The following is a 16,973-nucleotide window of genomic DNA, read 5'->3' as shown; positions in this document are numbered from 1 at the left end:
CACCAGTCAGAATGGTCATCAGGAAAACGTCCACAAAAAGTAAATGTGGAGACAGGGTGGAGCAAAGGAAACCCTCCTATAATGTTCTTGTGAATTTAAATCTCCAGGAACTCCAGAGAACATTGTGAGGTCTTTCAAAACTACTGAATAAAAATAGAGCGGGCATATGATTTGGCCACCCCGCTCCTGTACAAGTGGAGAAAACTGAATTTCAAAAGACACATGCACCCCAACATTCAGTGCAGCACTGCTTACAACACCCCAGGAATGGAAGCCACAAGAGTGCCCGTTGTTAGATGAACAGAAAACAATGTGGCCCATGTATACAATGGAATACTACTCAGCCATAAGAAAGGGTGAAATGATGCCACTGGCAGCCACCTGGATGGACCTAGATGCGATCATACTAAGTGAAGTAACTCGGACTGAGAAAGACAAATATTACATGAGATCACTTACAGTTGGAACCCAAAAGCTGATCAAATAATTTATGTAACACAAGGAGACTCACAGCTTCAGAACCAATGTATGATTCTATAAGGGGAAATTGGAGTGGGAGGGATGAAGTAGGAGGTTAGGATGAACAGATACACTCTCATATACATATTATAGAAAATAAAAAAGCAGCAGAGTGTGTACAGCAGAGTGTGAAACACTCTAACAACCCATAAGGGAAAAGGATCCAAAACACATACATCTATGAACCAATTTGCTGGACACCTCAAACAGCCTTCTTGACAACCCAAGAACTGACTTTCCTGACCTCTGTCTGCCTAGGTGACCAGACCTGCACATGAAGTGGTGCTGCCTCCTTGTGGTCATTTCCCATTACTACAACTTTAAAACAGGCTTTTATGGACACTGTTAAGTCAAGTGGGCTTTAGGAAGCATCACTATGAACAAAGCTACTGGAGGTGATAAAGTTCCAGTTAAGCTACTTCAAATCCTAAAAGAAAATGAAAGTGCTGCACTCAATACACCAGCAAATCTGGAAATCTCAGCAGTGGCCATAGGACTGGAAAAGGTTAGTTTTCATTCCAGTCCCAAAGAAAGGCAACGCCAAAGAATGTTACAACTACCACACAATTGCACTCATCTCACACACTAGCAAAGTAATGCTCAAAATTCTCCAAGCCAGGCTTCAACAGTACGTGAACTGAGAATTTCCAGATATTCAAGCTGGATTTAGAAGAGGCAGAGGAACCAGAGACCAAATTGCCAACATCCATTGGATCATAGAAAAAACAAGAGAGTTCCAAAAGAACATCTGCTTCATGGACTACACCAAAGTCTTTGACTGTATGGATCACAACAAACTGTGGAAAATTCTTCAAGAGATGGGAATACCAGGCCACCTGACCTGCCTCTTGAGAAATTGGTGTGCAGGTTGAGAAGCAACAGTTAGAACCAGACATGGAACAACGGACTGGTTCCAAATTGGGAAAAGAGTACATCGAGGCTGTATATTGTCACTCTGCTTGTTTAACTTATATGCAGAGTACATCATGCGAAATGCCGGGCTGGATGAAGCACAAGCTGGAATCAAGATTGCAGGGAGAAATATCAATAACCTCAGATATGCAGCTGACACCACCCTTATGGCAGAAAGCGAAGAGGAGCTAAAGAGCCTTTTGATGAAAGTGAAAGAGGAGAGTGAAAAAGCTGGCTTAAAACTCAACATTCAGAAAACTAAGATCATGGCATCCAGTCCCATCGCTTCATGGCAAACAAATAGGGAAACAATGGAAACAGTGAGAGACTTTATTTTGGGGGCTCCAAAATCACTGCAGATGGTGACTGCAGCCATGAAATTAAAAGACGTTTGCTCCTTGTAAGAAAAGCTATGACCAACCTAGATAGTAAATTAAAAAGCAGAGACATTACTTCGCTGACAAAGGTCCGTCTAGTCAAAGCTATGGTTTTTCCAGTAGTCATGTATAGATGTGAGATTTGGACCATAAAGAAAGCCGAGTGTCTGGGAGGGGGGATCAGGATGGGGAATACATGTAACTCCATGGCTGATTCATGTCAGTGTATGACAAAACCCACTGCAATGTTGTGAAGTAATTAGCCTCCAACTAATAAAAATAAAGGAAAAAAAAAAAAAGAAAGCCGAGTGTCGAAGAATTTATGCTTTTGAACTGTGGTATTGGAGAAGACTCTTGAGAGTCCCTTGGATTGCAAGGAGATCCAACCAGTCAATCCTAAAGAAAATCCACCCTGAATATTCATCGGAAGGACTAATGCTGAAGCTGAAGCTCCAATATTTTGGCCACCTGATGCAAAAAACTGACTCACTGGAAAAGACCCTGATGCTGGGAAAGACCGAGGGCAGGAGGAGAAGGGGACGACAGAGGATGAGATGGTTGGATGGCATCACCGACTTGATGAACATGAGTTTGAGCAAGCTCTGGAAATTGGTGACAGACAGGGAAGCCTGGCGTGCCGCAGTCCATGGAGTCACAAAGAATCGGACATGACTGAGCAACTGAACTGAACTTGCCTTCAAAAATCCTGCAGGGCTGGAAATAACATCTGCCTTTAAGAAATGACCCAGGGAAGGTCAGGAAAAAAAATTCAAATAGGGCCAACTTTTAAGAAGCCAATTTAAAGATGTCGATTTCAATCACACTGTTTGAAAAGAAAAAACAAACAAATAAAAAAAAAACTGGTAAAAGTGCTCCACAAAGCTATTATTAGAAAAATGCAAGAAGGTAACAGCTCACACCAGTCAGAATGGCCATCAGCAAAACATCTATAAACAGTAAATGTGGAGACAGGGTGGAGCAAAGGGAACCCTCCTATGCTGTTGCTGGGAATGTTAATTGGTAACCAGCACTCTGGAGAACAGTGTGGAGGTTCTTTCAAAACTGAAAATAGAGCAGGGAAAAGGATCCATGCCACTCCTGGGAGTATAATCTGAGAAAACTAAATCTCAAAAGACATATGCACCCCAGTGTTCTTGCAGCACTGCTACAACACTCAAGGCAAGGAAGCCAGTGCAGCATCCATCGACAGGTGAGCAGAAAAGGAAGATGGGGCACGTGTATACAATGGAATATTACTCAGCCAAAAGAGAGATACAACGATACCACCGGGAGCCATGGGGATGGACCCAGACGTGATCAAATACAGTGAAGTCAATCAGACTGAGAAATACACATATCATATGAGATCACCTACAGGTGGAATCTGATACAAACAAATTCATATATGTAAGACAAAGACACTCACAGGGTTACAAAACAAACATATGAAACCCAAAGAGGAAATTAGGGCAGGAGGGATGAATTGGGAGGTTGGGATTAACATATACACTCTCATATACATAAAACAGATAATCTAGAAGGACCTATTATATAGCACAGGGAACTGTGCTCAACACTCTGTAATATAAGGGAAGAGGATAAAAAAAAAATACATCCACAACTGAATCAAGATGCTGTATACCTAAAACATATTCAATAGTAAAATTCTACTCCATCTAAGAGAAAATATTTGAAAACCCAGTGCCTGCCATATTCGCCTAGGCCCTGGGGGACCTGAGCAGGCTTTGAAGACTGGACTCTCACGGGGCTGAGGGAGCTGGGAGCTGTGAGCCAAGCAAAGCAGCACCCCTCGGATCTGTAGTGCCTGGAAGCCCACCGATTAGACCATTATCTCCAGCTCCAGGCGGGCTCATTAAAAGCCACAGGAAGCCCAGGGCACCCAAAGATCAGTGAACCCTTCAAGCTGCAAGAGCCTGGAAAAGTCACCTGGCCCCTCTCCGTGTCCTGGTGCAGGGTTCCTACCACCAGCCTCCGAGGACAGCACCCTTAGCGCAGCGGTTTTTCAGGGGCTGGCATTTCTCCGTGGGGTAAAAGGGTTAGGGAAGAAGGAATGAAACACAAGCGCTGGGAGTTTCTTCTGGCACATTCCGCTCTCCTTGACAACTCGGGAACGCGCCTTTTCTGAGGCTCTGGCTGCCCAGGTAATCAGACCTGGGTGTGAAGAAGTGCTGCCTCCTTGTGGCCGGTTCTCTTTACTACAGCTTTAAAACACAGGCTTATGGACACTTTGACTTCAGTAACCCTGCGGGGCTGCAAATGACACCTGCCCTCAGGAAATGCCCTGGGGTAGATCACGGGAAAAAAAGTCAAAACAAGGTCGACTTTCAAGAAGCCTGCTTCAAAATGTAAATTTAACTCATACTGTTTGAAACAATAATGTCTGAAAAAGATGTGATGCTCTAAACTAGACAAATGTGAACCACAACTTCGAGGAGGTACCAACACACCCCAGTCAGGATGGCTATCAGCAAAACATCTACAAACAGTAAATTCAGAGACAGGGTGGGGCAAAGAGAACCTTCCTACAAGGTCTGGTGAATGTGAATTGGTAACAGGAACTCTGGAGAACACCATGAGGTTCTTTCAAAACGACTGAATAAAAATAGAGTGGGCATATGATTCAGCCACCCCACTCCTGGGTGTACAAGTGGAGAAAACTGAATTTCAAAAGACACATGCACCCCAACATTCAGTGCAGCACTGCTTACAACACCCCAGGAATGGAAGCCACCACAGTGTCCATCGTTAGATGAACAGGAAATCATGTGGCACGTGTACACAATGGAATACTATTCAGCCATAAGAAAGGAGAGATGGTGAAGGACGGCGAAGCCTGGTGTGCTGAAGTCCATAGAGTCACAAAGGTCGGACACGACCGAGCGACTGAACAGCCATAAGAAAGGATGAAATGATACCATTGGCAGGCATCTGGATGGACCCAGACATGATCACACTGAGTGAAGTAACTCGGACTGAGAAAGAGAAATACTCTTTGAGATCACTTACAGGTGGAATCCAAAAACTGACAGAAATGAATTCATTTATATAACACAAGGAGACTCACAGAGTTTCAAAACAAACATGATTTCCACAGGGCAAATTAGGGTTGGAACGATGAATTAGGAGGTTGGGATTAGTAGATACACTCTCAGGTACATAATACAGAGGGTCAAAAAGGACTTCCTGTATAGCCAAGGAAACTGTGCAACACGCTAACAACCCTCAAGGGAAAAGGATCCGGAAAAACAATACATCTATGTGTATGTATATCACTGAGTCAAGTTGATGTACACCTCAAACACAACACGGTAAATCCACATAAACTAAACATTATATAAAAAAGGAAACACAGTGCCTACCATACTGCCCTCAGGCTGTGGGGACCCGGGCTGGCATCACATCGCTGCAGCCTGAGAGGCCTGGGTCTCAAAGGCTGGATTCTCATGGGACTGAGGGAGCTGGGATCTATGTGCCGTCAAAGCAGCGCCCCTTAGACCTGTAGGGCCTGGTCCCCCCGGGATGGGACCACAATCACCAGATGCAGGCAGGCTCTTCAGAAGCTACATGAAGCCCAGGGCACCCAGCGACTGGTGGAACTTCTGGGCTGGAAGAGCTTGCAAAAGCCAGCAGGTCTCCTGGATGTGTCCTGGTGAGGGAACTCAGTACCAGCCTCAGATGGCAACACCCTCAGCAGAGTGGTTTTGCAGGGGGCTAGGATTTCTCCGTGGAGTGAAGGGAAAGAAGGGGTAGAATGAATGAGACACAGCCCCTGGGTATTTCTTCTTCCACACTGCGCTCTCCTTGACAACCCAGAAACAGACTTTCCTGAGGCTGTGTCTGCCCGGCTGACCAGACATGGGTGTGAAGTAGTGTTGCCATGTTGTGGCCTTTTCCCACAACTAAAACTTATTTAATTAAAAAAACCCTTGTTTATGGACACTTTCTATTCACTAACCCTGTGGGGCTGGAAATGACACTTGTCCTTGAGAAATGCCCTGGGGTAGGACAAAAAAAATCAAACCATGGCCAACTTTCAAAAAGCCAATTTCAAGAGGCACCTTTCACTCAGATGGTTTGAAAAGATTAAAAAAGAAAAAAAAAAAAACCAGTGGAAAAGATGCTCCACAAGGCTATTGTTAGAGAAATGCAAATGTGAACTGCAAGGAGATATCACTTCACACCAGTCAGAATAGCCATCAGCAACATGTCTAGAAACAATAAATGTGGAGATAGCGTGGGACACAGAAAACCCTCCTACGCTGCTGTCTGGAATGTAAATTGGTAACAGGCACTGTGGAGAACAGTATGGAGTTTCTTCAAAAACCTAAAAACAGAGCTGGCATATGATCCCACCATCCCACTCCTGCGTGAATAACCGGAGAAAACCAGAATTCTGAAAGACACATGCACCCACATATTTAGTGCAGCCCCATTTACAACGGCCAAGACATGGAAGTCATCAGCGTCCATCGACAGACAAACAGAAAAAGAAGATGTGGCATGTGTATACAATGGAATATTACTCAGCCATAAAAAGAGTGAGATGGTGCCACATGGATGGACCTAGACATGATCAAACTAGTGAAGGAAGTCTAACTGAGAAAGACGAACATCATATGAGATTGCTTACAGTCAGAATCTAAAAATTCACACAAATGAATTAATTTGTGCAACACAAAGAGACTCACAGAATCAAAAAACAAACATACAATTCCCAAAGAGGAAATTAGGGTGGTAGTGATGAATTAGGATGTTGGGATTAACAGATACACAAAAGGGACCTACTGTATAGTACACAGAAGCTGCCCAACATCTGTAACAACTTATACGGGAAAAGGATCTGAAAAACAGTACATCCACATGTGTGCATAACTGAATCAAGTTGTTATACGGCTAAAACACAATACTATAAGTCTAAAAAAAAAAAAAAAGCAGCGCTTACCACATTCCCCTCGGGCCTTGGGGCCCTGGCTTGGTGTCACATCCCTGGGGCCTGAGCAGGCTTTGGTCTCAAGGTGGAACTCTCAGGGGACTGAAGGAGCTGGGGGGGATGAGCCAAAGAGCCCTTTGGACCTGTGGTGCCAAGTCTGCCCCAGATGGGACCACAGTCCAGATTCAGCCAGCCCCTTGAAAAGCTGTTCCAGGTCCAGTGGGCCCAAAGATTGGTGGACCTGCTGGGCTGGAAGAGCTTGAAAAAGTCTCCATTTGTCCTGGTGGCTGGTTCCCGCCTCTAGTCTCCTTCAATTAGTTGTCCCACCTCTGGACAACAGCACCCTCAGCCTAGCCCTTTTGCAGGGGCTGGGATTTCTTCATGCTGTGAAAGGTCAGTGGGAAGAAGGAATGAGACACAAGGCTCAGGCCATTTCTTCTCCTATATGCAGCTCTCCTTGACAACCCAGGAAAACTGGTTTAGGGCTCTGGCTGCCCAGGTAACCAGACCTGGGTGTGAAGAAGTGCTGCCACCTTGTGGCCACTTCCCATAACTACAACCTTAAAACCCTTGCTTATGGACACTTCCTGGGCTTCCCTGGTGGCTCAGAGGATAAAAAATCTGCCTGCAAGGCAGGAGACTGGGGTTCAGTTCCCGGGTTGGGAAGATCCACTGGGGAAGGGAATGGCAACCCACTCCAGTATTCCTGGAGAATTCTATGGACAGAGGAATCTGATGGGCTACAGTCCATGCGGTTTGCAGAGTCAGACACAACTGAGCAACTAACACACACACATGGACACTTGCTATTCACAAATCTGTGGGGCTGGAAATGACATCTTCCCTCAAGAAACGTCCTGGTGTAGGTCTCGGAAAAAGAATTCAAAACAGGGCTGACTTTCAAGAAGCCAATTTCAAGAGTTACATTTCATTCACGGTGCTTATCTATATTCCCGAAAACAAAGATTTCTTGCAGAGCAGGAATAAACGCTGAAAATCTTGTGGTTTTTTTTAGCCATTATGTCCTCGTCACAGTTTCTGGTATGCCTGGTGGTTTTTAGAGCAAGTAAAGGTTTCAGAGGAGTGACCAGTGAGTTGCCAGAGCCTGGACGTGTCCAGTACAGTGCTGAACTCCAGTGTTCTGGCGTGTTGCCACTGAACCCAGCCTGCCCAGTGGTTGGAAGATCCAAGTTTCAATGTCCATCACAACTAGCTCAGTGAAGTGCTGGCACAGCCTCTCATGAAAATGAAACAAAAACACCAGCTGTATTTTCATCCAACAGAACATGCAGAAACTGAACCCAAGATCAGCAATGCATTGACAAATGTCTGAATTGGGTGACAGTCACCCCTAGTTCATTGGGCTTCCCTGGTAAAGAACCTGCCTGCCAATGCAAGAGAGATAATAGACCAGGTTTGATCCCTGGGTCAGGAAGATCCCCTCGAGGAGGGCATGGCAACCCACTCCAGAATTTTGCTTGAGAATTCCATGGAGAGAGAAGCCTGGCGGGCTACAGTCCGTAGGGTCACAAAGAGTCAGACACAACTGAAGCAACTTAGGACGCACCCCTAGTTTATTATACCATCCTTTCTAATGTTTTTCAATTTTCAGAAGGAAAAAAAAAAGTACATAATTTTCTGTAATTCTCACTAAAATAAGATCTTTCCAAGTGTGGATAAATATAAGCCAATAGTTAAATCTGGGGTCGGGTGAAAAGAAGCAGGGAGACTAGAATGGGTGATGTGCTTGATGTTTTTCTGTATATCTCTGTGATGTTTAGTTTATTGCACTAAGCCTATACTACAAGCCTCTTTAGGAAAAAAAAAAAAAAACACTTACCTTAAACCAGGTACTTATTTTCAAAAAGATGGCTCTTCATAAGCAAAGACACTGTCTGGTAGAAGACCGCCCCTCCACACTAGAATGCAGTCAACAAATATTCGTTGGAACATGCTGTGAGCTCGGGGCTGCCCGGTAGGGAAGCGTGTTCACACACTATATAGAAGTAGTCTCCTGTCCTCTCTGCTAAAGAATCCTTTACCAGACAGTTCATGCCAGGCTGACAGTGGCAAATAAATTCACCCTTCCCTCCATGAAAGGGGACACGAGAAAGACACCTCTTTAAAACACACCTCGGCCTCCTGTTGATCTCAGAAATGTCCCAACCAAGGGCCATTTCGGGCCATTTCATTGCACATTTAGATGAGGTTCAAGCTGCTGAAGATCAGGTTCACTGCTGAGAGAGGCCAGTCACCTTCCTCAGAAAAACACAGGGTAAATGTCAGTATCAGAGACTCTTCAGGAACAAAGGAATCATCCTGATTAGCAGCAAAGGTTTAAATTTTTTAGTTAAAAAATTAAAATAGAGAGAGATGGAAGCAAAACTTTTCTCTTTCCTTTTTTCCCCTTTTTTGACCTTCAGCAGGCAAGGCCTCTGGTGTGTCCTGGAGAGGAGACGAGGTGGGATTAACAGGTAGGTGGGCAGGTGTCTGCTGTGGGTAGAGGGAAAAGAACAAGATGTTCACAGCAGGGGAGGAGGGCTGTGGAAGCCAAAGTCACCTGTCAGTCCTCCAGGACATCCCTGAGGCCCCATGGCCAGCCACCCCTGAGTCTGAAAGACAGCCTCGGGGAAGCTAGCCAGACACCTGCCCTCGGACCAGATGTGTCATCAGGAGAGCAGAGTCTTCCCCATAGCAAGTGACCCTAGTAACCGCCCATGCTCATCACTGAATCGCCAGGGCTCAGGCTGCTCAAGCAAGTGGCCCCCGGCAATCTTGGTTACAGGGAAAGAAGGGAAGGCAGGAAATTGGGGCTTTGAAGTCTGAATTCCTTTCTCTCTCTCCCAAGTGAGCCCTTTGTCCACCTGGAAGGTTCTGATTGAGAAACTCCAAGTTCAAGGCCGGATCAACTGCAATGATCTTACGGTTAAGAGTCTGAAAAGGTCAATGGTGTGGAGGAAGGGAAATCATGATATATATAGTGGTGGGGGTTTAATTGCTCAGTTGTGTCTGACTCTTCTGCAACCCTGTAGCCTGCTAGGCTCCTCTGTCCGTGGGATTTTCCAGGCAAGAATACTGGAGTGGGTTGCCATTTCCTCCTCCAGGGACTCTTTCTAACTCAGGGATAGAAACTGCATCTCTTGCATCTCCTGCATTGCAGACAAATTCTTTTTTTTTTTTTGCAGACAAATTCTTTACCACTGAGCCATCAGGGAAGTCAGTGGGACTTCCTAAAAGGCATTCCCTTGCAGTCCAGTGGTTAGGACGCCACATTTCCACTACAAGGTGTTCCATTCCTGGTCAGGGAACTAGGATCCTGCAAGCTGCATGGAGCGATCAAAAAAAAAAAAAAAAAAAAGAAAGATTAATAAACAAAAACACCAGTTATATAGAGTTTGCCCTGTGCCAGTGTGTGAATTCCGTACGCATTCCAAATCTACCAACTCATTTAATCCTCAAGACAATCTTACAAGGTTAGTAGTCTCCATTGAGGTGGAAGCTGAGTCTTAGTACCTTGCCCAGATTTCCTAGAAGACGAGTACTTACATTTATAATAAGCGAACTGCAAATAATGATACATGGTAGCCACAAATTTCTCCACTGGATATCCTCCTATGATGGGGGTGAGGTTCTCCTCACACTGTATTTTGCATTCCAGGACCTCCACATAATGATCTGAAAGAACACACAGATTTTCAGGCAGTGTATTCATTATTTTCTTTATGCCACTTCTGCCCCACTCCCCAAAACAATTAAGGCAAAAGTGATCATGATAAAATGATAAAAGTAAAATATTCACACCACTTATGATAAAGGGCCAAAATCTTTAATACATGAAGCTTGCTAAATCAATAGGAAAAAGACAAAAGCTCAGTATAAAAATAGCCAAAAGGATGCTAACAGAAATTATAAAAAGGGCTAATAAACATTGTGAAAAGATCTTAACCTTATTTGTAATTAAGAAATCCTAAAATAATGTAAGCTATTAAATTGGCAAAATGTCCAAAAGTTGACAACACCCAGTGTTAGGGAGAGAATATTGAGATTCACAGTCTCATATTTTGTTGGTAGGAGCAAAAAAGGAACAATTTTTCTGGAGAACAATTTGACAAAATTTATCAAAGGTTAAAATACACATATTCTCTAACCCAGTGGTCTCCTTCTGGAAAAATTTTCTTTAGACTTGGGCACACATAAGCAAACAAACTTGAAAGTAACCCAAACGCCAATCAGTAGGATGGTGATTAAGAAGTTATGGTACATACAAATAACAGAATCCACACAGGTTTTAAAAGAGAGCAGGTAGAGCTAAATACAGTCACATAGAAAGATGTGAAAGACTACATTTCCCAGCTACCTTTGCAGTTCAGCTGGGGCCATGTGACTGACTGAGCCAATGAAATGTGGACAGTTAACAACTGATGGATACTACTTCTGGAGCTGGTCCCTAAGTCCAGCGTGGTCCTCAGCCCTTCCCTTCCCTCCTTTCAGAGTCCAGCATGATGGTACACATTTTGCCAGCAAGACTGTGGAGGAGTAGGCACTCTCCCTGGTTGGTAGGAATACAAGATAGTACCTTAAAATACCAAATAATTTACTGAAACATTCACCTTGAACCATCAATCCCGCTGATGCTGACTTTGCAAACACATTTCCATACTTAGCAAACAACAACAACAAAAAAGAAACCCATTAAAATTCCCCAGTACAGTAGTAGATGTAATAGCAAAAGACTGACAGAAAGTGAAAGTCGCTCAGTCGTGTCTGACTCTTTGCGACCCCATGGGCTACACAGTCCATGAAATTCTCCAGGCCAGAATACTGGAGTGGGTATCCTTTCCCTTCTCCAGGGGAATCTTCCCAACCCAGGGATCGAACCCAGGTCTCCCGCATTGTAGGTGGATTCTTTACCAGCTGAGCCACCATGGAAGCCCAAGCAAAAGACTGGAGCAGTCCAGATGTCTATCAGATGGTTGAATAGACAGTAGCACACTCTTCCCCTGACCCTCAGTGGAGTACTCAGCAGCAATGAGAAGACTGGCACAATCTCCACGTACTAGTTAGGATATACTGTTAAGTGGGAAAAGCATAAAATAGAATGGTGTGTAATGTAGGGTATGTATTCTGTATGAAAGAAGCAGGCATAAAAATAAAGGGGAAAGTGGTTTTATATTCACATAACCTTTAGAGGAAAAAAAGAATTCTCAATACTGTGCTAAATCAGTGCATGGTCAGGGGTGAGGGGGTGGAGATAGTCTGATGGACAGCAAGTTGTCCTAGTCTGGAAGCATCTGTCCATAAATTATTAACTTCAATAGTAATTATATTGGGGAACTGGAAAGCACCTCTCTTTCTAGTCAGGACATAACTGAGAAAGCAGGAGACGTTTTTCACAGTATATCCCTTTGTCTTTCACATGCTATAGTATGTGCTTATATTAACTATCAAAAATAAAGTTTGAGATTAAGTATTAATCCAGGGTAACCCCCTCAGGTGAGACACTATTTCCCTGGTTAAGAGGTGAAACCACAGTCAGAACACCTGGGTCTAAATCCTAGCCCTTCCCCTGAGGACAAGAAGCACTGGACTTGGGAGGTGGGGGAAAAAGTTAGGAGTTTGGGATTAAGAGATACACACCGCCATGTATAAAACAGGTAAACAACAAAGACCTACTGTATATATAGGGGGGCTTCCCCAGTGGCTCAGCTGGTAAAGAACTTGCCTGCCAATGCAGGAGAGGCAAGAAACAAGGGTTTGATCCCTGGGTCGGGAAGAGCCCCAGGAGAAAGAAATGGCAACCCACTTCAGTATTCTTGCCTGGAGAATGCCATGGACAGAGGAGTCTGGCGGGCTACAGTGCATGGGGTCTCAAACAGTCAGACATGACTGGGCAGGCACACCACACACTGTATATATAGCACAAGGAACTCTGCCTAATATCTTGTAATAACCTATAATGGAAATTATATCTGAAAAAAATGTGTGTGTATATATATGTATTTGTATAACCGAATCACTTTGCTATACACTTGAAACTAACACAACATTGCAAATTAACTCTACCTTAATTTTTTTTTTTTTTTTGCTAAGCCAGGAGTCTTGTTTCCTGACCAGGGATTGAACCTGTGCCCTCAGCAGTGAAAAATGCTGAGTCCTAACCATTGGACCACTGGGGAAGTCCTGAGAATTAGTGTTTGATGGGTTCAGAGTTTCAGTCTGAGAAGATGAAAAAGTTCTGCAGATGGATGGTGATGATGGCCACACAGCAACGTGAAAGATTAAGAAACTAACCCAGTGCAACGTGTGGACTTTATTTTGAACCTGATTAAAACCAACAAATTATAAATTTGAGGGACACACACATATTTATGCCGTTTCTAAGACAATTGGGGCACTGGATATTTGATGATGAGATCAAGGAAATGCTGTTATAATTCTTTTAGGTATAATAGTTTGGTGGTTATGTTAGAAAAAAAAAAGAGTTCTTATCTTTTAGAGGTATCTATTGAAACATGAGAAACGAAATGAGGGAACACCTGGGATTTGCTTTAAAATAACGTGAGAGGGAAGAGGGGGGTTTTTAGATGACACTCTGCCATGAGTTGACATGAGTTGACAGGGGGCTGTGAGTTGACAATGGCAAAGCTGAGTCATGGGTAAGTGGGCTTTCTTCACATTCTTCTATAACTTGTATATGTTTGAAATATTCCACAATAAAAATGTTTTGTTAAGAAAAATAAAGGTACTTTGTAGAAGAAGAGTTTCACAAGCAAAAATTTACTAAACAACAACAACAACCAACCATCCTGGATTCAATAACTCTAAAAGAGCTGCCCACCTCAGGGTTTCTGAGAGTCATTAACCATCACAGGACACAGAGACTCCAAGAGGCAGACAACCCTCAGACCAATTCCAGACTTATCTGACCTGGGTTCCCTTCCTGCAAGGGGCAGTTTGACGGTCTGTGTTCCCAAACCACTTAGAGACATCTCTTGGCCATTTCCTATTCTCTGGAGCATTGCTGCCCACTAATGGTTAAAGAAAATCCCTAGGGCTATTTATGTGTTTTCAATTTTCTTTTTCTCTTTTTGGCCAAGCCTGAAGGAATGAAGGATCTTAGTTCCTTGATCAGGATCAGAACTGAACCGGTGCCCCCTGCAGAGGAAGCTCAGTGTCTTAACCACTGGACCACCAGGGAAGTCCTCAATTTTCTTTTTTTTTATTATTATTATTATTTTTTATTAGTTGGAGGCTAATTACTTCACAACATTTCAGTGGGTTTTGTCATACATTGACATGAATCAGCCATAGAGTTACACGTATTCCCCATCCCGATCCCCCCTCCCACCTCCCTCTCCACCCGATTCCTCTGGGTCTTCCCAGTGTACCAGGCCCGAGCACTTGTCTCACGCATCCCACCTGGGCTGGTGACCTGTTTCACCATAGATAGTATACATGCTGTTCTTTTGAAACATCCCACCCTCGCCTTCTCCCACAGAGTCCAAAAGTCTGCTCTGCACTTCTGTGTCTCTTTTTTATCTCAATTTTCTTTCTTCACTCTTTCTTGTGCTTTCCAAACTTCTTAAAATAAGCATGAATTATCTTTTTTTAATTTTTTTTTAGTATGCATTATCTTATCATCAGAACATGTTTTCTTTTTTCCCAAAAATTACCTTGTGTATGTGTGTTAGTCACTCAGTCATGTCTGACTCTTTGTGACCCCATAGACTGTAGCCTGCCAGGCTCCTTTGCCCATGGAATTCTCCAGGCAAGAGTACTGGAGTGGGTTGCCATTTCATCCTCCAGGGGATCTGCCTGACCCGGGCATTGAATCTGGGCCTCCTGCATTGCAAGCAGATTCTTTATTGTCTGAACCATCGAAGTTACCTTAGTGATCACTAATTAGGGTGCATTATACTCCTCATTTGGAGAAGAAAATGGCAACCCACTCCAGTATTCTTGCCTGGAGAATCCCATGGACAGAGGAGCCTGGAGGGCTACAGTCCACGGGGTCGCAAAGAGTCGGACATGACTGAGCGACTTCACTTCACTTCTTCATACTCTTCATTCTTGGAGAAGGAAATGGCTACCCACTCCAGTATTCTTGCCTGGGAATTTCCACGGACAGAGGAGCCTGGTGGGCTACAGTGCATGGAGTCGCAAAGAGTCGGACATGACTTCGTGATTGAGCATGCAGACTCTGCATGCTGAAAAATTGCCATAATCAAAGTTATCTCCCTAAGCTGAGGTGTGAGATGCTTTGGGGCTCAATTTTGTTTTTCTACAAGCCTGTGGGAATCTGCAGTCAAGCAGGACTGATGAGACAGACCTTCTCTGCAGGCCCGTGTCTGGACACCATACTTACTGTTCCTCTAGAAGCTCCAGCCAAGTCAGAGGCTAATCCATGTCTGTGTCAGCCACCCCAATTAACCCACTCTCATTTAAGCTCTAAAGTTCCTCAGAGGCCACCTGAGTTCCCTAGAAGGCATGTAGAACTCGCAGGGGCAGCTGTGTCCTTTATGTCGAGGATACAACCCACTACCAACCTGCGATGGAAAGATAGAAATCCTTGAAGTCCCTGATCTCCCGGGAGCCCTCGCAGGCAGCGAGACACTCATAGAAGGCCTTGAAGAAGTCAGGAAGGGCCAGCTCCATGTCGGTGATGCACGTCCTCCAGTTCTCACCGTTGTATGCCCGCACAGCGCGGATGAACAGGCTCTGGAATCATCAAAAAGTCTACACATAAAAAACGCTGGAGAGGGTGTGGAGAAAAGGGAGGGATGTTGATTGGGCAGCCACTATGGAGAACAGTAGGATGTATGGAGGTTCCTTAAAAAACTAAAAATAGGGACTTCCCTGCTGGCCCAGTGGTTAAGACTCTGAGCTCCCAATGCAGGGGGCCCAGGTTCAATCCCTGGTCAGGGAACTAGATCCCACATGCTGCAACTAAGACCTGGTGCAGCCAAATAAATGAATAAATATTTTAAAAAAAACAAAAAACTAAAAATAGAGCTACCATATGATTCTGCCATCTCACTTCTGGACATATGTTCAGAAAAAATGAAGGCTCTAATTCCAAAAGATACATGCACCACCGTGTACATAGCAGCACTGTTTACAATGATCAAGACATGGGAGCAACCTAAATGTCCATCAACAGGTGAATGGATAAAGATGTGGTACATATATAAAAAAGAATGAAATAATGCCACTTGCAGCAATGTCGATGGACCTAGAGATTATCGTGCTGAGTGAAGTCAGACAGAGAAAGACAAATATCATGTGATACCACTTATACGTACAATCTAAAAAAAAATGATACAAATGAGCTTATATACAAAACAGAAATAGAATCACAGACAGAAAAACAAACTTATGGTTAGCAAGGGAGAAAGGGAGAGGGAGGGATAAATAGGGAACCTGGGGTTAACAGTTATTTATTACTATATATTGGGCTGGACAAAAAGTTCATTTGGGTTTTTCTATAAGATCTTATAAAATATAAAATGGATAAGCAAGGATCTACTGTATAGCACAGGGAACTATACTCAATATTTTGTAATAACCTATAACAGAAAAGAATCTGAATATATATATGTATACATGTATATACTTATATATATATATATGTACACGTGTGTATAACTGAATCACTCTTCTGTACGCCGGACACATTGTAAATCAATCAAAAACAAACAAAAAAAAAACAGGCTGTGGAAAGCCGAGAGAAGTCAAGGAAGGTCCAGAAGTGAAGAGAGACAGACTTGTCCTCCCAGAAGTAATCAGATTGTCGTGAATCTTGACTCTCATTAACTCCGGACAAACCATGCTCACTCTTTTTTTTTTTTTTTTTTTTAATTAAAAAAAAATTTTTTTACCATGTTGTGCCGGTTTCTGCCATACAATAAGACAAACCAGCCATAATTATACGTACATCCTCTCCCTCTCTAGACTCCCTCCCTCCCCCATTCCATCCATCCAGGTCATCACAGAGCACCAGACTGGGTTCCCTGTACTACACGGCAACTTCTCCCCAGCTAGGAAGGCGATTAGTGACTTACCTGGATCTAGATATTTATACCCTGTTCACAGGTACAGTTATTTTATTTAACTCAAAAACTAGCAGATGCTTGATAGTAACATCAAGTTAGAATCAAGGAAAAAAGGAAAACACCAGGGACAGAAACCAGAGCAGTGGCCACCAGGGGTCAGGG

The 16,973-nt window shown here is 43.8% G+C and overlaps 1 protein-coding gene across 2 annotated transcripts in view; it reads right to left on the bottom strand.

Annotated features, from left to right (window-relative positions):
* LOC122683065 (cartilage associated protein) overlaps window positions 1-16,973 on the bottom strand; it is a 43,124-nt gene that overhangs the window by 15,368 nt on the left and 10,783 nt on the right. For both annotated transcript variants that reach the window (XM_043886602.1, XM_043886601.1), the window contains exons 3-4: window positions 15,306-15,477; window positions 10,306-10,434 (exon numbers count right to left, since the gene is read on the bottom strand). In XM_043886602.1, coding sequence (XP_043742537.1) covers window positions 10,306-10,434; window positions 15,306-15,477 — 301 coding nt within the window. The remainder of the gene's footprint in view (window positions 1-10,305; window positions 10,435-15,305; window positions 15,478-16,973) is intronic.

The sequence above is a fragment of the Cervus elaphus genome, chromosome 24 (assembly GCF_910594005.1).
Source record: "Cervus elaphus chromosome 24, mCerEla1.1, whole genome shotgun sequence".
Taxonomy (NCBI): domain Eukaryota; kingdom Metazoa; phylum Chordata; class Mammalia; order Artiodactyla; family Cervidae; genus Cervus; species Cervus elaphus.
The sequence above is the reverse complement of the archived record's forward strand: the minus strand, read 5'-3'. Positions and strand labels throughout refer to the sequence as shown.